The sequence below is a fragment of the Plodia interpunctella genome, chromosome 19 (assembly GCF_027563975.2).
Source record: "Plodia interpunctella isolate USDA-ARS_2022_Savannah chromosome 19, ilPloInte3.2, whole genome shotgun sequence".
Lineage (NCBI taxonomy): Eukaryota > Metazoa > Arthropoda > Insecta > Lepidoptera > Pyralidae > Plodia > Plodia interpunctella.
The window spans coordinates 3,772,455-3,797,364 of NC_071312.1; the positions used below are offsets into that span (position 1 = coordinate 3,772,455).

General features: G+C 34.7%; 2 protein-coding genes across 5 annotated transcripts; one reads left to right on the plus strand and one right to left on the minus strand.

Annotated features, from left to right (window-relative positions):
- Positions 1-2,988: 2,988 nt before the first annotated feature.
- Dlc90F (Dynein light chain 90F) lies at positions 2,989-4,265 on the minus strand. The gene is made up of 3 exons (XM_053759849.2): positions 4,105-4,265; positions 3,855-4,020; positions 2,989-3,581 (listed from the first exon to the last, which is right to left on the minus strand). Exons 1-3 carry the CDS (start codon positions 4,138-4,140, stop codon positions 3,433-3,435), a joined length of 351 nt encoding a protein of 116 aa, XP_053615824.1. The 5' UTR covers positions 4,141-4,265; the 3' UTR covers positions 2,989-3,432.
- A 193-nt stretch (positions 4,266-4,458) lies between these two features.
- Positions 4,459-24,821, plus strand: LOC128678364 (uncharacterized protein). 4 transcript variants are annotated; one of them, XM_053759842.2, is made up of 9 exons: positions 4,460-4,713; positions 4,834-4,955; positions 5,475-5,581; positions 7,305-7,542; positions 13,909-13,992; positions 15,169-15,307; positions 18,118-18,244; positions 19,389-19,502; positions 21,486-22,363. In XM_053759842.2, exons 1-9 carry the CDS (start codon positions 4,548-4,550, stop codon positions 21,559-21,561), a joined length of 1,173 nt encoding a protein of 390 aa, XP_053615817.1. In that variant the 5' UTR covers positions 4,460-4,547; the 3' UTR covers positions 21,562-22,363. The 4 variants fall into 4 exon arrangements, with proteins under 4 accessions (XP_053615819.1, XP_053615817.1, XP_053615820.1 ...); XM_053759844.2 differs by lacking the exons at positions 19,389-19,502; positions 21,486-22,363 and adding an exon at positions 22,385-24,821 and having other exon boundaries at positions 4,459-4,713; XM_053759845.2 differs by lacking the exon at positions 13,909-13,992 and having other exon boundaries at positions 4,462-4,713; positions 21,486-22,360.
- Positions 24,822-24,910: the final 89 nt, after the last annotated feature.

The window sequence follows — 24,910 nt, forward strand, 5'->3', positions numbered from 1 at the left end:
TGTGCTCGGGGTGAAAAAAAGATCGAGCTCATATTTTCACAAACTGAACCTGAACCAACGTAGACAGTGGGCTCTGTATGCTGCACCCTTTTCTGTCATTCTCTCTACCTAAATTGGTAGGCTAGAAAATATGGCTAAGCAATGCCTATCATTGGTCCATTATCCATATAAATATTATAAAGAGAAAAAAAAAAAAAATTTTTTTTGTAATATAACTCAAAAACTACTTTTTTGGTTCTACTACTTTCAATAGTACATCAGTAGCCAAGGGCTGTAAGGCATCATATGCAGCCCGAGATATTTATATTTATACGAAGACAAGGCTAAATAGCGAAGCGACCTCTTTGGTCATTGGGCTGAATGCGTGATGTCTATTGCTAATATGATGGTTAGATGTACGAGAACTTTTTGAAAGAGTAAAGTGTTTTTTTTATTTACTTACCGCCCTAGGGCTTTTCTAGCTACATTATTACCCTCGAGCGCTAATTGGTCACTTACAAGCCCCATTTGGGGGTAATAAAGACCTACTTACCGAACATGTATAGGTATATATATTTTCCTTTCATCAGCACTTGATCACAATCATAATATGTTTCAGTATACCTTTTGACCATGTACTTTATTGTGTACTTACATTGTTATATTACTGATAAAAAATTATACATAAATTTATATTTAAAAAATGGTAAGCCCTTCTGGCATAATAGGGACCAACACTGTTTGAATGAGTTTCTTTCGGCATTTCTTCTCAGCAGTGGTCGTTCCGAAATGCTAGTAGTTTGTAGCTTTGGTAAACATCATTTAATTTAGAATATGACGTGCAAAAGTGCCTGTGAAGGCCTAATTTCTGAATAAATGATTTGATTTTGATTTCATGAGAGATGTAAAAATATTTGAGGTATGGGAAGACCGTTTTTATATTTAGAAAACCGTTCGTCCGAACGAAATTTGGGACTTTAAAACTTTATCATTAATAAAAAAAAGTCCCAAATTTCGTTAATGACAAAGCTTCAAAGTGCCAATTTTCGTTGTTTAAGTTGTAAGAGTCAAATAGCCCCCTAACCAGCGAAACGCTTGTTGTTAGGAATCCAAACGTTACCTAGGTGAATTTCACGAGCGTTTTGAACTCCGCCGCGGGGTGTCATTAGTGTTTTATTTTTAAAAACGATTATTTAACAAAAATGCGACATTAATGAAACGCTACACGCCGTGTTCAAACGGTCATGAAATTCACCCACCTACGACATCTACATTAGTACTCAATTATAACGAAATTAAAACTAACACACCTCTAAATATTCGACCAACTGTATCATAATCCTAAGTAATATTCTATATGAAAGTAAGTTTGTTACCTCTTTACGTGTTTGTTATCTACTGAACCAATCTTCTTGAAATTTCGCACAGGTATCTTAATTATATAATTTAATGTACCTATACGTTTTATTTATGGCCTAAGAAAGTATGATCACGTGTCTGCCTATAGAGAGAATTCTTGTATTCTTTGTCTTCTGTTCAACATCCTCTTTAATCCACATTTTCCATCTTACCTTCGAGAGCGCTTCTCTTTTGTTCACTCCTCCGACTCTCCTGGCAGGTCCCATCGTCGTACTATCCTTAAATTTCCCGTCCATACTTCCAATTTCTTTTCGTATTCTTTTTCGGATCAAGCCGTCAGGCTATGGAAATCCCTTCCACCTGATATTCGCGATTCTCAATCCATTTCTATTTTCAAAAGATGCGTCAAAGATTATTACCTGTCCAGTTCATCAGTTAAGTAGGTACATGTGATATTTATTCTTGTATGTATGTATATAAGTACTTATGTATAATATTAGTATGTATGTGTATTTTATTTTTTAATTTAAATTTTCGTTTTATTTTCTTTCATTTTTTTGTATTTTATTTACACGCCAGTCTGCCTCTATGTACCTACCACATCTCTCGCGGGTCTACTAGAAGAGATTTCATTTGAAATAAGTAGCACCCTTGTACTTACTCATTTTTAAAATTTAATTAATATTTTAAGTTTTTTGTGTACATAAATTGATAAATAAATAGGGAATTAAGTTTGTTACCGCTCTACTCAACCAATCTTCTTTCTTTATCCGAGCGAAGTCGGGACGGGTTGCTAGTACATATATCTATACTACTGGGGTATTATTTAATCTGTGTCTATACTATGCGTTCGTATGTTTGAGGCGGGTAATCTCCGAAACCATCGAACCGATTTCAAAAATTCTTTCACCATTAGTAGAGCTATAGCCAAGATTGCTATAGGCTATTTTTATCTCAAAATTCTTATAGGAGCGAAGCCCCGAAGAAGCGGATCCTGGGCCACTATGCTTTATGGCTGACGAAAGAACCGGGAAAATGCTTAGATGAAAGCGAGGATTAACTAAATCAGTATCGGAATGTAATCTAAAACCTGCCTCAGCACAAAGTATAGTATTGCCTAGTCAACTATCGATAGTCTGAGAAAAATCATTAGTATCGATAGTTTTGCATATCACTTTTGGTGCAATATTATTGATAAAGATCAATACTATCGATACCTAGTATACTATCAATACTATCGAACCGTGATGATTATACTATAAATAGTATTGCTCTGCAATATTATTTATCACTATTGATTGTGTACCCAATTTTGCAAATCAATACTATCGATAGCCCACTCGTCTTCAAGTTCGGATCGATAGAATTATTTTTTTATCAATAGCATGAGGTACTTCCATGGAATAAGTAGGTACTTCGAAGTACTTATCAAATCCATGGGTACTCCAAACTTGCTATTGATACTATGGCTTTTTTGGATTGAAATTATCGATAGTTCGGCAATGCTAGCATAACAAGGGTTGCCTTACTGGCCGGAATTTTTTTTTTATGACTGGGGCAAATAAACTGTCTGGAAATTATAAGCACTACTTATAAGTGGTGGAACTGGAGAATTCGACACTGAGTTTTGTATTGTAGTAAAACAAAAAGGATTCCGATATATTTTTATTGAGTACGAAAATATATCCTAATTACTTAAAATTAAGTATGACTAAAGTCTGCAGTGTTCACAAACCATGCATGAGTTATGCCCAACCCTCCCTCCATCCATATATACCAGAGATAAGCAGGTATAATGTCAATCACGTCTATTTATGCATGATTTGAAAACAAACATCTTCACTGAAAAAAAAATGAAAAGTGCATTCTATCCATAACATTTACAGTGGAATTTTAATTCTAATGTATTAATTGCAATTATAACATTTTAATCATTAATTTCTGATCTGTAACAGTAAATTTTATATCTCCATTTCCAATAAAATTTACAATACTACTCTCATAGTACATGAAATGTCTAATTAATTTCTTCGAGACAAGATGCAAGCGACAACAGTGTAGAGTCATTTTAGTTTACTTAAAACAAAAGTTATTTTAGATACCAAGGCCAAATACAGAAACAATGCAGTACATGGTTTTATTCTCCCAGCGGACTGTGCAGGATCCGTCCGTGTTGTTGTCCCAAAAACATGACGATGCTGTATGTAGTCCAGCTCCACTTTTCTGCATTATTGTGCATGTCACTGAAATACATTTTCTTATATATTTTACTTATATTTGCATGTATAATACATCAAAAGAATGCTAAATGCAATTTTTGTAACATACAAGAGATTTGCACTATGCATACAAGAGATTTGCACCTACCAACAAAACAAAACATGTATCAAATTATGCAGGTAATGACCATTGAGAGCTCATGTGTTAGCACTTGTTGCCATAGGTACCACAAATCACTGATGAAGCAGATCGCATGTACCGGCGGCTATGCTTGGTTACACATGAATGACACATACCTATGTATTTGTAAGGCTTCTGCAACTTCGTCAATTGTCCCAAACATGATTCCACCACCGCAGATGTCCATTGATTTACTTTGTTATGCTGATAAGCAGTACCACCAATAGAATTTTCTATGGCTTCCTTGATAATTTTACTGACATCGTCCACAATAAATTGATTCTGAAACACGACGTCGGTATTAGTGAATCAATAAACTACAGCACATTGACATTGGTTCATTTAACAATGTGCAGGTGCACTTACCTCTTCGGCCAAATCGTTGCACTCTTTCACTTCCATGATTTTAGTATTGTATGAAAATTATGTTTTTTATGTTTTGAAAATCGTTTGCTAGAAAACAACAAAATTTTTGACGCTCACAAGTGAAAGAGTCGCTCCAAGTTGTTTGACGTTTTTAATTTCATTCAGTAGGTTGGTATGGTGAAACTGAGTTTCCTGTGCTCTTGTCTCTGGTTTAACCCTAAAATGCCGCTACCGGTAAACTAACCGGTTTTTATCAAATAAAAAAAGAATGTTATAGTTAAATCCCTAGAAGCTAGTATCGCACAAATATGAATAGCATAGACAATATTTTTTTTTTAACTTTCATTTTTAGTTTTCATTTGTCTGTCAAATTTTTTTATTGTCTTGAGAAAAGGAACGATCATGGATGTATTCAATTTTTAAGTAAATTATAATAATTAGTTATGTCTTCTTCAGTGCAAAATAATAGGGTGTCACCCCCTGGGTACTGTGCATGTTGTAAAGTATGCAATAGGTGGTGTTGGAGAGGCTTCAAATGGCTCCCTGTGTTGTTGATAGTGTCGATCATACTTTGGTCATATTACGCCTACGTTATTCAGCTGTGTATTTGTGAGTAAACTGAAAATGAAAATACTGTTTATTTTTGAATTGACATCATCAGTTGCCTATATTCATAATGTATTTACTCTCTTTTATTAATATTAATCTCAATTGCCATTGTTGTTGCAGATACAATTGAGAATACAGCACAACAAGTTATTTATTTGATCATATACCATATACTCTTGATTATGTTTGCCTGGTCATACTGGCGGACCATATTTGCTGAAATACAGCCTATTCCAGACAAGGTAGGGTACCTCGGTAATCTTTTGAAAGTATGGTCCTTTTTAGATAATGTTTGAACACTATAATCTATATATCTTATAGAGAAGAAAATCGAATTTAAAATCTACAATACATTGGTTCATCAAAATTCATGATACAATTTTCATGGGTTGCTGGCGTACATGGACTGTGATGCTTGCTTACTATCATGCATTCATTGGTTGCCTACTATACTGTAAAACGTCATTCAAGCAAGCATTATTTTTGCAACAAAAAATCTGGAAAATAACACATCACCAAAAAATCAGGCCTCATTTTTTAACTGAAACTGTGAACAAAAATCTCATACAAAATTAAATCGGGTCTAATGTTGTGCCATTTTTTACCAGGGTTCAGTGATAATATTAAGATGACCCACTTTTATTTTCTCTGATGTGGGAAGTGTTCCATAGAGGAGAGCAGATGAAAATGATGGTTTGACTGATTTCATAACCAGGGTTCCCGCAATAGTTAACAAATGTGTAAAACATGTTTTATTTTAGTACAAATTGCCTGAAGTGGAACTGGAGAAACTTTTAAGTGCAGATTCAGAGGATTCACAGAGGTCAATACTTGAAAATTTTGCCAAGGATCTCCCTATAGTAACTAGGTAATTTGTTTATACTTTATTATCCTAGAACCTGTTCCTCCTACAGTATGGTACTGAGTTTTTCTACAGGTTTAGTCAAACTGCAAAAAGTTGTGTTTTGGTCACAATAGAGACTGTAAAGCTTCAAAATAGCTTTAAAAACTTGTGTTTCCATCTACAGCTGATAAATATAAGTATAAAAATTAATATTGAAAGATCACTCACACAAGTCTTTGACCTTTTATCTGGCCATTGAGATCATTATGTTGAATTACTTTTTGTGGCCTTAATTATTTATTATAGTGGCTAAGGTTGGTAGTACATGCCTTGAAATGTAGTGCTAATTCGGTCGACATTGCATACTTTTTGCACTTATTATAAATCATTACAATTAGCATTTTTCTCAATTCTAGAGTGAAAATGTCGCTAAAAATTCTCAGCGCGCGTCTATTTAAAAAGAATAAGGAAACGAAAAAAGAAATTATCGAAAATTTCGCTAAGTCTGTACATGTTCTAACAAGGTTTGTCACTGCCATAGAAAATATTTTGTAGCAATTGACTGTAGTCAAAATGTAACAGGATTTATGGCTTAATGATGTACAGTGTGTGCAAAACATGTGCTCATTACAAAACAGATTCCATTGTGAAATAAAATCGAGTACCGGTATGGAAGCAGGGTTTTGGTATGACTGTCATTACCAAACACAGGCAGGCTTAATGCACATGGCTGACTGTAAACTTTTAATTGAAAAAGTGACATTTCAACATTTGATTTGTGAACATTGTAATAGCCATCACAAATCACAGATAAGTAAGACCTGGATACCTTTGCAACTGTAACCCACTAACCACAGACTGAATTCAATAGAACCCCTAACCAAAAGTTATATTGATTTCATATTCAATTAAAATGTAAGTTAAGTACAACATTGTGGCTAAATGGAAACATAGAAATTGTATGTGCATTGCATTTCATTAGCCTTCTTTTCATGTCAGGTAGACCATACATGGTGTTGGAGTTTTCTAGCTGTCTGAAGACATCTAACATAAACTATAAGACTGATAACATTTTACTACTTTAGATGTGTATCTCAGTGTAAATAGTCTGAAAAGAAATGGTTTTATGAACCTCACCATAATTTTAAAGACCTATTTACGATATCTATAGACACAAGAAAATATATATGTAGCTTTTTTTGTTTCATTTTTAGGTATTGTTGGAGAGCTCTATATAAAAATCGTAAAGTGGTTTCATCTGACGAACAAGTTTCAATTGTATACTCTGCCTCTGAAATATTTTTTTGCTATGACATACGGAAGTACAGACCTACACATACACAGATATGACGAATTTATAATAATTCCGTTTTTTGCCAGTTGCAGAACCTTAAAAAAAACATAATAATAAACGCGTGTATAACGCGCCACGTTGAACCTTTGTCTCCTTTGTACATACCCCAATGCCTTAGTAAAAAACAGATTTTATGACACCCATTTTTAACCCCCATTTTAACGACACATAGGTTACAAGTTTAACGAATCTGTATATCTGTCATGGCATAGTAGCAGCCAAATGGAACGATTTATTTCTAATAGAAAATTAAATAGTGTTCTAAGCTTTGTTTGGATATTGTGTATTCAGCTGTTTAGATACCATCAGCTCTTTTCTAGCAGATTATGGATACAAGCAACTTCCAAGGGTGTTTTCTTAATTTTTTATTTAATTAATATGTTGAATTGACAGGACAATGTCAGGATCTGTCCGGTACTGCAACCGCTGCGTGCTGGTCAAGCCGGACCGTGCGCACCACTGCAGCATATGCGCGCGCTGCGTCCTCAAGATGGACCACCACTGTCCGTGGGTCAACAACTGTGTCTGCTACCACAACTACAAGTTTTTCATGCTGTTCCTGGGCTATGCGCTTTTGTACTGCATCTTCATCATGGGTACCTGCTTGCCGTATTTCATCAAGTTTTGGAAGGTGAGCTCTTAATTTTTGACTACGTTTTTGTAAAGGATCGTGTACACTACTATTCCGTACAATCCCCATAAATCTAAAAAAAAAAGTTAGATTTCTGTTCGGATTAACGAGGATAATGCTTTTAGTCTGTATGTTTTATTCATGCAGATTAATTTCACATGCCATAAAATATTCTATATTTCCATTTCCTGAAACGATAGTTAATTTTCCCTATTAGATATAAGTAATATTTTGATTATAGTGTGCGCACATTTCTGTGCATATTGTTGTGCGATGTGTGTGGCCAAGAACTTCGTGCTGTCGCTAATCATTTCATCTCTTTCGCGTACCCTTTCATTAACATAGTTAAATGAAAGGGTTTGCAACAGTTTGCAGTAGGCTGCCTTTGGCGCATGCATTCGGTACATGTATGGGCACAGTTTTAAAATCGCAGAGAAATCTATAGACGCCGTCGTACTTTCTATTCTCGTACATGACATAAATGTGCGTATTAGAAATATATGAGAAGAAACTAAACACAGCGCTGAGATTTTTTGTCCCTCGTCACTTCTTTGTCGTTTTTATACTTTTAGAGAGAAATTTTTTTTAGAAAATGTATTTTGTACTATTTATATAATAAATAAATAGGTGGAGTCTCGACCGAGTAGCCGTCGCGAAAGGACGTCCCTTTAGCTCCGAACGCAGACAATAGACCGCGCAACCAGATGTTGAAAGTGTTTGCAGATGTTGAAAGTGTTTGTGACCGTACCTATACTCACTTCCAATTTAACCAAATATTTAACAAATCTATTATTAGTCCAAGCGCGTTCGGGTTCACTTAAATTAATAAATATTTAACAAAAAAGTGCATTTGGCGATTTTAGAGCGTAGTGAATTAGTTTGAGATTTTAGTGTTACCTAAACATATCATTTATAAGTATCTAAACAAAACAGCTCCAATGCTGAAGACTTCGTAAGTGAACCTGCAGCCTGCCAACACTACACAAGCTGAAAAACACGGGTGAGAGCGTTCCATGTTATAAAATATCCCCCTTCATAAATATATCTTTACCTAGAGCTATATACTTAACCCATAACGTAAACAAACCCTTAGCGTAACAAGTTCTCCAAGTAGCCAACAAAAAAGCAACTATACTTCAAAGAAATAATCTTGTCCCACCACTTGAATCCTGCAAGGTCAGTGCCAAAATCAAATCCAAAATACACATTCGTCTTTACTTATGTATAGATGTACTGCTTTATTTGTTTGCCAGATTAAGTAAAATAAAACATGAACCTGTTCTAGTGTTGTAATTTAATAGTTCAAATATTATATAAAAGAAATAAATAGACAACGCGCGTTCGGGTTCATTTAAATACATAAATATTGAATACAAAAAAGTGCTATTGGCGTATTTAGAGCGTGGTGAATTTGTCTGAGTTTTAGAGTTACATGTAATACCAACAAGCCAACAAAAAGCAACTATATTTCAAAGAAATAATCTTGTCCCACTGCTTGAATACTACAAGGCAGTGCCAAAATCAAATCAAAAATACACATTAGTCTTTATTTATGTATATATATATATATATTATGTATTGTACTGTTTTACATGTTTCCTAGACTAAGTAAAATAAAATATAACCTGTTTTTTCAAAGAAAACCTCAAAGCTATAAGATAAACAAAATGAAAGAATTCCGGTAGCAAATAAAGGCATCCCAGATAAAATTTAAGACAATTAAAAATATTTAAATCACAACACATAATATACTTCGATAACGAATATAAAACGAAGATAAAAGAGTCTCGTCACGCTTATAACTCATATGGCACCTCAGATATTCCGCCAACATTTGTCTTAAATAACCTAATATTACATACTTATTCTATAACCCAACATAGAACATACCGATAATTCCAAACAACATTCCTAGGCGCAACTCGCCCTTGCAACAATAAAAAAAAAAGGCCCAATATAAAAATAAAAGATAAGAAATTAGAAAGACGCCATTGAAACCAGGAAACACAACAAACACAATAGCTAACACGTAGAACAAAAACAAATCCACAGCTGCAAGCCATAAATGAATAACATCGTCTGACTTGACGCAAACCATAAATTAAAACAAAGCAATTGATCCCTACAACAAAAAAAGGCATGAAGGTTACAATTTATTACAAAATAGAAAGCTAGCAAAAAATATACCCTATTACGCAAACGACTCTATAGACAAAGGAACCCCGAGCATTATAAACCTTTATTACCTACCTAACAAACTCACCAAGTTGGCACAACCCAGAGATTTACATTCGACGTTATAATTTAATATTGGCATTAGGTACCACAAACCAAACTTCATAACATATTCAACTAAAACTAATACATTTTTCTCCACAGCTGTTTTAGAAATTAAGCTCTTTTTACAGCATAGAAATATGGAGATATACGCAGACACCATAACAAAAATCCCAGGTGATGGTAACTGTCTATATAGAGCAATCGCATACCAAATCAACGATCTGTTTGGTATTACATTCGACCATCTAGCAATCCGACGCGACTTAGCTAAGTACGTTGAGGATAATCAACACAACGATAACATACACCAAGCTATTAGGAGTAACCTAAATGACACACTAACAGATCTACAGACTCAAATCAACAAATACCTACAAGCTCAATATAAAGAAGGTACCTGGGGTGGGACTGATATATTGATAGCAGCAGCTGAATACTACAGCATCAACGTCAAAATCTTCCAAGGCTATCCGCTAAAAGAAACAATACAATTCAGCCCGAAAAATAATGACGCAGCAGGTTGCATAGGCCTGATATTTAATGGAAATCATTACGACTGCTTCAAGAATCATTTGGGCGCTTCTTCACTAAACCCCACACAAAAGACAGAAAGCTCAGACGAATGCACCCCGGAAGAAATAACTGACGAAACCGGCTACAGACTAATAAGACCGAAGCCTCATTACACAACTATAAAACAAATAGACAACATCAATATCGCTACATGGAACGTAAGAGGCGCAGCGACCTTAAACAAAAAAGCAGACATTGACTCGATACTAGAAGATAAATTGATTCACATTGCATGCCTACAGGAAACCCACTTAAAAACAGGTTCTTACAAATCTAAACACTACCTCTGGTCTCTATGTGAAAACCGAAAAAGGGGATTAGCCATCCTAATCAGAAAAAATTGCGGTCTCACAATAAAATGGACAAAATCAAACACAAACAACATGGCAGCGCTAATCTACCTAGATAACCAAACTACACTATTTATAGTTAATATACGTGTCTCAAACTCAACGTCAGCGGCAACAAATGATTTAGCTAAATTCATACATTATAATACTGGGCGACTTCAATGCACACGTCGGCTACCAAAACCCAAAGACACGGCATAATCCAAAACAAATAGGTAAAAACCTGCATCACAAAACTACAAACAACAACGGTGAAATCATGACAGATCTATTAAGAATGGGAAACCTCCGACTGGACACATCTTTCGGCCGCAATAGTTGTAAAACGACATACAGATCCGGCCGCAATATTTCACAAATCGACCACATTATGACCCAAGCTAAAACTCCACCATCATTTAACTATATAAAAGGCGAATACTTACTACGAATATTAATACGCCACTTTCGGACCTTAAAATCATCTGGGGCAATCTAAGACCTTTAAATAGAAATACCAACAAGACCCACCAATTTAATACTCAAACAACAACACCCAAAAACAAGGAGCTAAACACATTTAAATATAAATCGCTAGATTATGAACTACTTCAAAGTAAAGGCACAAAAGAAAGATACCAAACGGAAGTAATTGAACTTTTAAATAAAAGACAGCAGAACAAAATCAAAGCCAATCTTTCCTGGGAAGAAATAACAGGAACTATGAAAACAGCAGCCACGAACATCCTGAAATCTTATCGGAAATATTCCAGAGATATACAGGTTAGCTCTAACAAAACTACAAAAAGCAAAATGCTTGAAAAACTAGCGGCCCTCTGACCCAATCCACCAAAAAATCCTGAAAAAGTGCAGATATCACCTACAAGCAATAGAGGTCGCCGAGGAACAAGAAAAATATCGTGCATTCTTCAGTGACCTATTAACTAGACACCCCTCAGTAAGAATGAAATTCACATGCGAATTCTATAGAAATCATAAGCAAACAGAAAGACGCCGACTAAAGCAGACTTTTATTCCTATGTCTAAATGGGAACAAGTACTGGCAAAAACAGAAGGACAAATCATAGAAGAATTGACAGGCGAAAACGCAAAAAAAAGAACTAGGCGCGGAACCTACACTATAAGAAATCGAAGGAATAATAAAAAAAAATGCGCAATAAAACAGCCCCGGGAATAGACCAAGTCGTAACAGAATGATACAAAGCCAACCCAGAAGAGCTAAATTTAGAAATTCTAAACCACATTCGAACTGCATGAAAAAAAAATCATACTGCCATCCTCATGGACTCAGTCGATTCAAGTGCCACTCCCTAAAAAAACTAACCCGAAACAGGTAAATGACTACAGACGTATATCAATATGTAGTAAGGGATACAGAATTTATGCAAACCTTTTACTAAAACGACTGGACGAAACAATTGAAACAATAGACAACTACCAAGCCGCCTTTCTAAGTAATCGCTCCACGGATGACCACATGTTCACCTTACGTCGAATATTGGATGAAGAATGGAAAGCGGGTGAAAAAACTTTTGTTCTTTTGATCGACATAGAAGCAGCATTTGACACCGTGGATCACTCAGCTTCAGAGATATAATCGCGTCTAGAACAAATAAATCCATGACAAATCGAATCATAAAAGCCACTTTGAATGAATCTACATGCATTAAATGGTTCGGACAACAAACCAAATGGATAAAAAAAGGTAAGGGTGTCAAACAAGGCTGTCCCATATCACCAAGACTCTGAACAATAGTTATGGACGACGTCTTCAAAACACTAGCGGAAGAACTACCTTATATAAAAATTAATCAAGATGACAAAATTCAACTACCAATTATTCTAGCCTTCGCGGACGACGTAATCATAATATCAAATGATATTCAATAATTAAACGAAATTTTTGTAAAGGCCACAAGTCTATTAAAGTCAGTAGGTCTTACAGTAAACGATACAAAAACGAAATTACTAGTTCGCGACCCACTAAACATAAATAACAGGAACTTTTTTGTACTGGGAGAAACTACTTTATCTCCCGTTAAAGAAATTAGGTATCTAGGGACCTACATCTCACCTGTACTGAACAGGAATGGTACAGTAAATGCCCGCTGAAAACAAGCGATCAAAAATTCGAAGACTCTACAAAAATTTATTTAAGAGTTCCCGCATGCAAGGGAAAACAATAAAACTTCTTTACAAAATGGTGATAGAACCAACTATGACCTACGGCCTCAAATGCGCAGCACTAACAAAAGCGAATCGCTCAAAACTTAGAAGATACGAAAGAATGATTTTACGCGACATGCTAGACAATGCAGGCCCCGCACATATGTACAGCAAGATACACGACATTCTGGATGGAAAAACTATCACAAAAAGAATCAAATGCCTTCGAATGTGTTACTATGGACACATACTACGACGCAGAGACCCACATCTACTACACGCTGCATACAAACATGAAGCAAAAAATCGTAAAATAGGTCGACCTATTTATACCTGGAAAAATTCCCTACAACAGGACATGGAATACTATAAGAAAAGCCCTTCAGAGTGGATAGAGCTCGCAACAGACAAGAAAGAACTCATTTCAGCGGCTAGAGAAATATACAAAATGGACGAAACGGACAGCGAAATAGAAAACGACGAAACCGTCACCAACACACACAACGAAGTCAGCGAGGAAAACGAAACACACCAACGCTCTCCTCCATCGAATAACCCGTCCTCCTAAATTCCAATATTGGCTACAGGCTGCATAGTCGGTTGATTGTGGTCGACCGGTTGCGGCTAGTCGACCGTCCTCTCCCATCCCAGAGCGTGTCACTCCTTATAAAACCGTGCCCCCTGGTGTGGGGTCGTGGGTCTGGGCTTGTGCGACGCCACCGCTTCCACCCAGCAAGGTAGCGGTCGCTGGGAACGTCCTCTGATACCTCGTATTGACAGCAAAAGTAAGCGAGCTCGACGCTGTTTTGTTGGCAAGGTGAAGCATGTAGACGAAGGACGTATATTCCAGCAAACGTGACTTTGATGGATGGAAGCAGCGTCGCATAGGTACGGCCAACGGCCTATATTCGGTTCGTCCGTTTCAGCTTCGAGCTGGCTGGGTGTGGTGCATATGTTCATGTTCATTTATATAATAAATAAATAGGTTCATTTGCAGATATACCAAGAATACAAGCTTGCCCACTGCGATCGTTTAATAGACACTGGGAATTTTACAAAACAATGCATCGATATGCTCAATGTAACTTGTGTTTATTGTTTTAGTAATTGTAGCATATATTACACGGTAAATTATTGCTTTTATCGACTTACACGTGGTGCTAATATATGAATACATAATCTAAATGGGATTTACTCGTTTTGAGATAGCTGTTAGATATTGTAGAAAAAATACTAAGTAGGATTAATGACTGATTCGTCCATCAGTATAATAGTTAAGCACATTTTTTTAACTAATTCAAATATTTGTGTGTAACTTGTATAAATAAGATAGTTTTCCTGGCCTTTCGTCTCTTTTTCGACCCCCGGCGCAAACAGAGGGGTGATTATAAGTTTTACATGTAAAACTTATATCTCCGTTTGTGGTATTGTAGCTCTCAAACAGATGGGCTTTTATTAAAATTTTTATTTTTGTTTAAAAAGAGACGGCATATTGACCACACCAAAACCAAATTTAAAAAAATATGTCGTCTCTTGATATGATATATTTTTAAAAATTTAGTTTTTCTTAAAAAGCAACTCTCAAATGATCTCACAACTCTTGTGCGATGACGTCATAATCCACGTTTCGGCGATTGGTTATCGCCGAGTATTTAATGTAAATATCGATAACTGTAGTTCCGTTATTATTGTAAACAAACATTATTATTATTAGCTCAGTAGAACATTAAATTGAACTCATTACATATGCTAGTTCCACATTGTTTAAATTCGTAGTTCCGGACTCGCAGTGGGAATGTTAATTTTTCATGGTATTTCTGTAAATGTTGTAACATTTAAACAATGTGGAATGTACAAACTCATAGTACATACAAATCAATTAATTTATTCTAAACACTGTCTTTAATAGAGAGATCGTATGGTCGCTAGAGTTTTAGTACGATCGTAGTTTGTATGTGTAGAATGTATTGATATTGATTCCTATTATTCAAATATTTTGTTAGGCAAATTCCACAAATTTTTTCAACGGTATGAATAACATTCATAATTTATGCAAAAAGTGCAAATTTTAAGCTACCAGCTTAGTTTTGCAATCTTACTTTTACTTGACATTATAAATAGCTGTCCATAAAATATGCAATTTTTTGCTGGACAAGGGATTTTAGAAGTGGCCATTTTTTATTTCAGTTTTAATACATACAGACATACAATCAAGTACGTGTTGATAACTATCTAATTATATATATTTAACAAACAGGGTGACTTCGGCACCGCGGCGAACGCCGGCCGATACCACATCGTTTTCGCTTTCTTCGTGTCCCTCATGTTCGCTATCTCGCTCGGTTCGCTGTTCGGATACCATTGCTATCTTGTTCTTCACAATAGGACCACTTTGGGTGAGTGTTCATGTAATAGTGTTCCTTTTGCCATTTACCAGTACAGTCAGCAGAACATCAATCTATGCAAATTATTCTAAATTCAATTGAAATTCAGCGCTATTACCGTGGAATAGAGATCCAAGGTATGAATTGAATTGCAGTTGAGTATATAGGTATAATGTAGAAGTTAAGAAATATGTATGACGGTTTGGTATTGCCATTTTGCGCTCGCTATTCCAAAATTACAAATTGATCTTTGATTGTAAAATTATTTTCATATGTAGTATTAAGTGAAGTGACTGCATTTACAGGGCTAGGTATTATAGTTATTCATAAGATTAATTATGAAAGACTCTTCTTATTTTTTTATTAAATATAATAATTCTATGGTTTTACTTTCATCCCTATCGACTTATATGGAGTCATCCATGTTGTTCTGGGACTGGGACCGAAAGAAAACCATGGAATGTGTCACCTGCTTCTCCCGCGCAGGCTGTAACAGTCGATCAAGGGAAAGGGTTATAAACTCCTTAAATCTGTTGAACAAAGTCGATATGGTTTAACGTAGCGCTATTTACAATATCACAAGCTCGCCATATACTTAGCTAAATTTGGCTTACCTACGAGTTTCGCAACTTTTAGTTCTGTCTACCCTGTAAGGGATAAGACGTGATACTAGGGGCGAAGGTTGCGCCGTATCAGCCGTAGAGATGATTCGGGGCCCCCGGGCTAAAGAGGCCCTAACGTGTCTAAGCAAAAATTTGTGAAATGTTATTCCCCTTTTATCCTCACTAAACGGGGGAATCCCCAGTAATCTTTACCCTTCATTTGGGCCCCCGACTAATTCTGGCACAGGACAAGACACGCTACGCCACTGTATCTGTAGATTTGATGAAACTAACGACAAGCTTGGTTTCAGATATGCTGATAAATTACAATCGGTTGGGCACACCCACAGGCCAAATAATTAACTCTGTGCTTAAAACTTTGATCACTGGTAAATGCAGTCGCTTCACTGTAGCCCACTGTACTTATAACTAGACTAGATGAACCTTAAGAACACATTTAGTGGAAATGCAGTCACTTCACTGTAGCCCACTGTACTTATATTACTAGATGAACTTTAAAACACGTTTAGTGGAGATGCCCTTCGCTGTAGCTTATATCACAACGTGTCAAAATAGATTTATTGGTGTTGCGGCCATTTTAATTTAGACCACTATCATTAATTAGATAAACCTTGTTAGTACTTTATCAGAAAATAGATATGTGCTGTGCATCAATATATTATTTTAGTTAAAGAAAACTACATATATTAATAAAACTATAGTTTTGTACATGACAAATATTTTTTACGTACATGTGTATTTCTCAATTTAGTTGAATGTTGATTAACTAGAACTGTTCCCCGCAACTTCGCCCGCGGTAGCCTATTTCTGATCTCGGGTCATAAACGATATCTATTGCAAATTTCATCAAAATCTGCCCAGCTGTTTAGTCATGAATGCGTGTCAGATTCGCATTTGTAATATTATAGTATGGAACATGTCTTATCCTATAATGGTGTTGGAAAATAAAAGGAAAGGTGTTTAAAGAACGCACCCTATTCTGACAATTGAGAACTGTCAGACATCAAGTCTTGCTATTCCCGCCTTCTGCGGCTCTCTTCCCGCACTGCTCTGTATAGTCTACCTAGAAAAATCACTAATAAATTACCAATTTTTATTAAAAGGCAATAGAATGATGACGATTTCTCATGATACGATTAATGTTAACGCAGGCAGATAAGTTTTGTTGATTCGACCTACTTATAGTAATTTTACTTTCGTCATCATGGCTTTGACGAAAACCTGAATCATTTCCGTTTTATCATACAAGAAGATACGACAGTTTACGTTGTATCCCATTTATATCAATTTATCTTTTTTATGTGCACGTTTAAAAATACAAATATATTCAATCTATTTGGCCTTTGCCAAGCAGTGGGGCAGGTCATCGTATGTTAATAAAAAAAATATACTATTTTTGATGTAGGTGTATGTTTCCATCATTCGGATTTGGATCTATCCATACCTCCAATATAAATAAGATAAAAAGTGCCCTATTGTTATTCTAGATTACATTTATCCGTGTACCCAATTTCATAACAAACTGTCTAGTAGATTTTGCGTGAAAGAGTAACAAACATACACATACTTTTGAATTTATAATATTAGTAGGATTTTGTATTTCCATGAAAATATAGGTACTTACAAACGTTTCATAACTTATATCTAACGTCTATATAGCTTTGGTAGAGAATGCGGCTATCATACCTACACGGAACTAATATTAGGTCACATGCGCGCGCGGACAAAAATTCCTTCCAACATTTAAATTTCTGTCTGACATTAAGCCCGCGACCGTGCGAAGTGGAGGAGAAAAAGTAAGAGGAAGAAATCGGAAAAACGCTCAGATGAGAGTTTTAAATGTTACGAATTCTTCCCGCTTTTTGCACACCATACGTTTCTCCTTCATATCGCATACCAGTAAAGCAAATTGTTGTCATCTACTATACCAGCTACCAGCATGGATACACTTAGGTATATCCACTGAAGACCTTCTAGCCGTAATCATTAAACCTGGGTCTAGCCGAACAATGCAGGCTACACTTACTAAAACTGGGCAGACCTAGGTCTAACTAGGACAGTATGAATGTGTATTTCCTCCCAAAAGTAATATTGAATGCTTTTCCTATAGAGCTGGAGATTTTTTTTATTCTGGTTACCTGAGAAGATATTGATACAAAAAAACATTGCAAGTTACACATAATTTTAATAATATTTCAGAGGCGTTCCGTGCACCGATGTTCAGAGGCGGTGCCGACAAGAATGGCTTCTCCATCGGCGCATACAACAATTTCAAAGAGGTTTTCGGCAATAGCCCCAACCTGTGGTTGCTGCCGGTGTTCACCAGGTAACGACTCTAGTTATTTTTAATCTTTGTCCTCCAGGGATTTTACCAAAACCGACGTCACAAATAAAAAAAATATATGTGCTATTTTATTCGTGAATTTTTATTTAAGATGTCATGCAAAGTAAATAAGAATATTGCGCTGTTAAAATCTTACAGGTACTTATTGAATCTAGTACAAATGCACTGAACTGATGTCATTTGACCTATGATTATATAAACATTGATAGATAGATTCGCCCTAATTTGACTTGACAGACGAATTATGCATGTGCAAGACATAGACCACTAATGTTTAGACAATAGAGCGCGTGTGAACTAAAGATGTGTGCATGTTTATAAATGTGTGAAAAAGAAGTGAATGACCATAATAATTAAATTGTTAGTCTTCGTAGTCTAACAAGAGGGGCGAGCACGAATATTCGCGGGAATATACTCGTATCGTTATAGACAAATTTTGTAAGGAAAACAGTTCCTTTTACGTACGATAGAGGCGCTGCTTTCCTTAGAAAATCGTTCAATGGCGACACGTTTACGTATAATATAATTAACGCTAATATCCATGCTAGTCTCAAAGATAGATTATTCGTGTTTGAAATTAACGTAACCAATGACGAGATTAATTAAAACATTGACAAATTTGTCCTCGAAATTTCTTCTTCATCTTTCTTTTATCTTTATCGCTAAAATATCTAATGCTAGAATTTTTATATGTAATAATCACAGAAATATCTAACTTCCCTTGCACACATTATGCCAACAATAACACCTTTATCAGCTCACACCAATTTAGTATGAATCATTTCACATGCACTGCTTTCATATCACGAAGTTTTTATGACATCCATTAATTCAAGCGGATATTGAAACTAACCTCTAAATAATATTGCATGACATTTCATTTTGAATTAAGAATAAACCTAACCACGATATTTTGTTTTTTCAAATCTGTCTGTGCTGATAAATTATGACTATTATTATAAAATTGAAATGTTCAATTTATCGTCTAGTCCATTGACTGAACCATATCCGATTTTCATATCTTTATTTCCCCGCATACGACATCGTATTATCTATACCAAAAGTAAAAGACAGGTCGGTCCTGTATGTTGTCCGCTGTCCTCTGAAATGATGGTACTTTTGTCAGCCTCGGGGACGGATGCCAATTCCCAGTGCGCCGCGAACACCAACTACAGACGTTCACGTCCCCCCCCCAGGAGTTCCCTCATGGCTACGAGTCCATGGGCACCACGAGGTCAAGGTCAGACCCCTTGGACGGGCGCCCCTTAGCCGATTTAAAACACATACCTTGAGTATAAAAACTAAATTTGATGGAATCACTTATTTCTTTTTCAAGTCTCAAAACTATAAGATTTTCGCAAGCATTTTCTCAAATTTAATGGAATCACTACTTTTTTTTTTTCAAGTCTCAAAACTGTCACCTTTTCGCGATCAATTTGTCTAGTGATTCCGAATTTGATTCCATGTAGATTATGAATTTATTTTACAGTACCTATAAACTTTAGGTAGGTTATTAGAATTAAAAATCGTATTGTCTTGTCTTCCTAGTTTATATTTCAAATAACCCAAGTGGTGCTAGGTTTCGTATTTTTCTATGTATGTTGTAGTGATGAATTAATTAAATTACATTGGAAGTAGTTTTGTCTCATTGATTCGAAGTGTATTATTAGCGTCAGTATGATCATAAATCTCTAAGGTTTTGTTGACCGGTTGTCTCGCGAGTTATTAATAATTAGATTTTGTCAAACTGTTTCAATACTCAAGTTGTGTGCTACCGGCTGACGTGTGTCTTTATAATGCAAAATATTGAAATAAAAGAACTTATTACATTTAACGTTAACGATTCCAATGTTGAAATATAATTGTTATTTATCCGCAAATTGCTTTTTAATGCATTTATTATTTCTGAGCTATATACACCACACAAGACTGATAAAGTTAGAGAGAGTAATGTTCATATTTTGTAAGTATGTTTTGTGCACAATAAAATGTTTTGTTCTTTATTTTGGTTTTTTATTTTTGGTTATTTTGTACAAAGGGGCTTTGCCTGTTTTTTTTTTATTATAAAACACTAGGATCAATTTAGATATATTTCAACGTCGAATTATTATTCCTTTGATGGTTCCAAACGAAGTCCGATAGGGGCAGCACTTGTAGGGGGTGTAGGTAATATTACTTAATATGTTTAAGATGATAGAAGCGTATTCATTTTATACATATATAAATTTAAGGTAATAATTATGTACACCAAAACTAGTGCTGCCCCCAGCGAAGTTCCTTTTGATCCATTCCTAGGAAACAGATATATGTAGAAAAAAACACTGGTTTGATACAGAATGTAGCATATGAGCAATGGCACTTAAATCTGTATTTCGCAGATGCATTTCTCAAAACCGACACAGTTCTATTTTTTTTTTTAATTATTATTTCACCTATACTTCAATTTTCAAGAAAAATATATTCAAAAAAAGAACACCTTTCACTGTCGTTTCTGGAAAAACATATCTTTACAGAAGCGCAATGATTGTGTAATGCAAATTTAGCGCGAATTTCACGTTAAAATGCACATTTTGGATCAACTTTCTAAGTTGTAATTAGCAAGCAATCGGATACGAAACCATTGGCTATAAATACCTGACGTCTGTGTGATGTATATTACTAGGCTTTAAACTCTTCTTTCCAGACTTCTTCTCTTACTCTCTCAGTCTTATTTCTTGTGCATGTTTTCGGTGCTACAGATTATTTTACTCAAAAATGTTTTATTGAACTTTTAGTACCTACAGAAAAAAAATATTAAATCTAAATATTAATATCAATTATTGATCATCAGATTGTTGAAACAGTAGATAAACAATATCAATTGTTTGGGGAACATCCTACGCCGTAGATTTGTTTACTTTAAAAGCCTTTTTGTATAGGATAAATTTACCAAAATTATACAAAAGTGCCCACATATCTACGAGGATCACATACGAAACTATCTATATCTATCTGTTAATACGAGCAAACTGCAATTAAATACTTTTCTGGGTTGGTTATCAAGTTGTCTTTCTTATTACATGTAAATATAATTATTATACAAGTTTTTTGAAGAATCAGTTTAATTGAACAATAATCTGCAGCACCAACAAACTGTGTTGTCCTGCTTATCTTTGTCTTTGAATACTATTCTAATCTACTTGTAAGGATGCCATTAGAAATGAGGTTTTTGTTACGATTTTAGCTCTGAGGCGGGACACGAGACTGAGAGATGGAGACTTTGCCCCCGAAAGGGCCGGACTGTACCACAAATAGTATAAGGATAACACATTTCTTCTAATAATTCTATTCCATTTTTTTCATAATATTTTTATTACAATACTACTTAATAAAACATGTCCAAAATAACATGCTTTTCATTCATCGGCGACGTCATCCTTTTTGGAAATTATTCAAAATTTTTCGTCATTCACTTCTTTTTATCGTTTATAAACTTTTTATCGTTTACAATAAAGTGTCCTTTTGCATGCTAATTTTATTTAGCAAGAACATTAAGTTCATAAATAGGTTTTTAGCTAGTCCCATGTAAGGAATACATAGTGCCTGGTTATTAGAAATATGATTTGCACACGCCCTGGAATAAAGTTACGCACAAACACATTATAATTCTGGTAAATGAGAATAGGATCTATTTGTTAGTATGTTCAAATTTCATACGGTTTTCATGTGAGAAAAACAGATGAACTTAAATTTTGCCAAAAAACCGATTGCATAGTATTTTTAATTTTATTTCCTGTAAAAAACATTTAAATGATTGCCATGTCTAAATTGCACCTTAACAAACATTCGATGCTTTACTTAAAAATATTAAAACTTTTGCGAATAATCTGGACGAAGTAGGTAATTTGAACAAATTCAGCATTTTAAGTTCTATTCTCATTTTCTAGAAGAAACATAATAGAAATGAATGACTAGGACTAATTTATAGCATGATTGTGACAAACATCAAGTTAATAAAAAACAAAATAATTTTCTATTTCTCGTTCGCGTAGACATTTCAATTAAGTCATACACTTGCATGAAATGAATAGACTTTCAGCACTAAGAATAAGAACATTTTACTGAATTGTATCGTGGAAATAGCTTCGGGGACGGCATCGTGTACCCACTGCCTCAGCAAGATGAAGACACGGAGTCTTTGTTGAGCTCTGAACGATGGGAGCGGTGGGGCGAGCGAGCGAGGCCCTTCGACGAGCGAGAGAGCTCCTCCTTTGACGAACTATGAGTGTAAATCCGGCCATATGTCCTAGTGCAGGCTTAGGGCTTAGTTTTACAGGGTTGCCATTTCTATACTTAAACTCGCTTTTATATCCATTGGTCTGAATTTCATTGATATGAATTAATGACAGTTAATGGAAAGAGCATTGAGTTCTTTTGTATTGGTTATTTTAAGTTTTTATTCTCAGCCCAATCACTCGCTTATCATCGTGAAAGACAATATCAACTACTTGTCACTTGAAACTCAGTCTTCGATTGAGCACGCAAATTGATATTGATGAAATAATAAGAGTGTTCTTGAATATGAGTGCTGCAATACTGTTGGTAATTTTAGTATATGAAGCGTAAATCGCTCTTTTTAGGCTTAGGATGTTATTTCATAATCAGACTCGAAAAATATGACCCTGTAGATGTTTTATAATCCTAAGACCTGTAGTTTTGTAGACAACAGCCTGCACAAGTGACGTGGCCGAGTGAAAGTGCCATTCCGTGATATGGACTGTGGGTATATTGGTGCTGACTGATGTATTAAACGGCTGCTGAATGAGATGGTACATAGAACAACAGAAGTGTGTTACAGCTTTTCGAATTTTGATTAATAATAATCGTCAAGCTGTGATTCATAGCTTTCAAATATTAACTGTAACACTTTTGTTGTTGAATGTACAGCCTAGTATAATTGTAACTTCCTATAAAACAATATTTACATTGTGAATATTGTAGAAGTAATTAATTGAAAGTTGATCCACATTTTATAAGTCTGTCTATTCAAAATGTAAACCGAAAAATAATATAAAGTGTATTTCAGTGTTAGCAATCGTTATAGGATGTTATATCGACGGTATTAGCACCATTTCAGTGGGACTGCCATTTTGGTGTGTTGTTCGTGTGACTTATTGGACCTATTAGAGTGATCTCTTTTGTTTACTTATTATACAATACATATACCTTCCTAAAGTAATTCTTAAATGAAGATTAATAATCAGAATTAATTTTTAAATATTTTTAGGAAGTTGCAAATTCATTAGTACATACATATTTAGCGACTATAATGTAAATAAAAGTGCTTTTAAATTATAAGACTGCTGTGAAAGTATAGATTAGATCGAAATTTATGAATGTACTTAGGCACGGTTATTTGTGTGTTTCGCAATTATTAGAAAAATTTCATTGATTTTTCTCAACCGGCACACTGATCTGTAATTAAATTAGACAAATTTTAAGTAATAAAATTGCCAACGTACCAATAAGTAGGAAATGCATTCCGATCCATTTATTATAGATTTCCTTTAGCAGTATTAATGAAATATTTCGAATATGTTTGTGTACTTACGTAGATACGAATTATTATGCCATGACAAATGCCGATTGTCTCATAATAAAAGTAAGCTTTATTTTATTATTTTCAATACTTAGCGCAAAGGATTTTGTGAACTTTACACAGCAATTTGCATCTTATCTCTTACTGTATCCTTGTGGATAAATCTAGATTGCTCTTACGACATTTTGGCTATAATTTACATTATTCCATTTTAGTGATATAATTATTCTTAAAACACACACAGTTGTCACTTCATTTCTTAAATTGACAAATTTTATTATCTTGTTTACTCCCGTTTCTGAATTACACATGAATATTTCTCCTTATACCAAATACGTATATAATATCTATGCGTTTATTTATGAGCACGGGATCTCAAGTGTAAGTAGAAATATTTAATAAATATTTATATTGTTAATTACTTCTCAGTCTATTGTTATTCTTTCAACTGTGAGTTGAATTAATTACTATTTTACATCTGTAACGTAATGATCTGTTAATCCTCTCTATACTTCCGCTTACAGGAACTTTGTGTATTTTTATTTTCATTCGTAATCACACATGTTTCATCATAATATTATTTGATCATAATTTATACCAAGCATATTGAATTTTGTTGATCACACTATTGTCACAAACTTTTGTAATTTTATATTTTTAATATTAGTTTAATATAAGGTACCTAATTTAAGTTTTTGTACGCAAAACTTTCCGGATTATTTAATTATGTGTCCATACAAAAATGAACCTAGTCATTTTAATGCACTTTGTATGGCTATACTGTGTGAATGTTTGAAATTGTACAATTTTTTTTCTTCAGACTACATAAATGATATTCTTTTATATGTTTATATTCATTTGTGTATTTGTGTTGTAAATATTTCTATCCATGTGTGTTTATTAGAGATTGTACAATTTAAACAAAATGTGCAATGGTTTTTGTAATTTAGCTATGACATGAAAATAAACTTAGAAAAAATATCATATTGTTTGATTTGCATACAGGTAGCTACAATTGTGTGTTACGACGCGAAGTATTGCCGTCACACATTCCGGTTTTATTTTTATAC

Excerpts from the sequence above, each read along its gene's own strand:
- LOC128678364 (XM_053759842.2), top strand. The coding sequence starts at position 4,548 with ATGTCTTCTTCAGTGCAAAATAATAGGGTGTCACCCCCTGGGTACTGT. Across the intron at positions 4,714-4,833 it reads CGTTATTCAGCTGTGTATTT|ATACAATTGAGAATACAGCA; the intron begins GTGAGTAAACTG and ends TTGTTGTTGCAG. Across the intron at positions 19,503-21,485 it reads ATGGGCACCACGAGGTCAAG|CTCTGAGGCGGGACACGAGA; the intron begins GTCAGACCCCTT and ends TTACGATTTTAG.
- Dlc90F (XM_053759849.2), bottom strand. The coding sequence starts at position 4,140 with ATGGAAGTGAAAGAGTGCAACGATTTGGCCGAAGAG. Across the intron at positions 4,021-4,104 it reads GCAACGATTTGGCCGAAGAG|AATCAATTTATTGTGGACGA; the intron begins GTAAGTGCACCT and ends GTCGTGTTTCAG. Across the intron at positions 3,582-3,854 it reads GAAGCCTTACAAATACATAG|TGACATGCACAATAATGCAG; the intron begins GTATGTGTCATT and ends AATGTATTTCAG.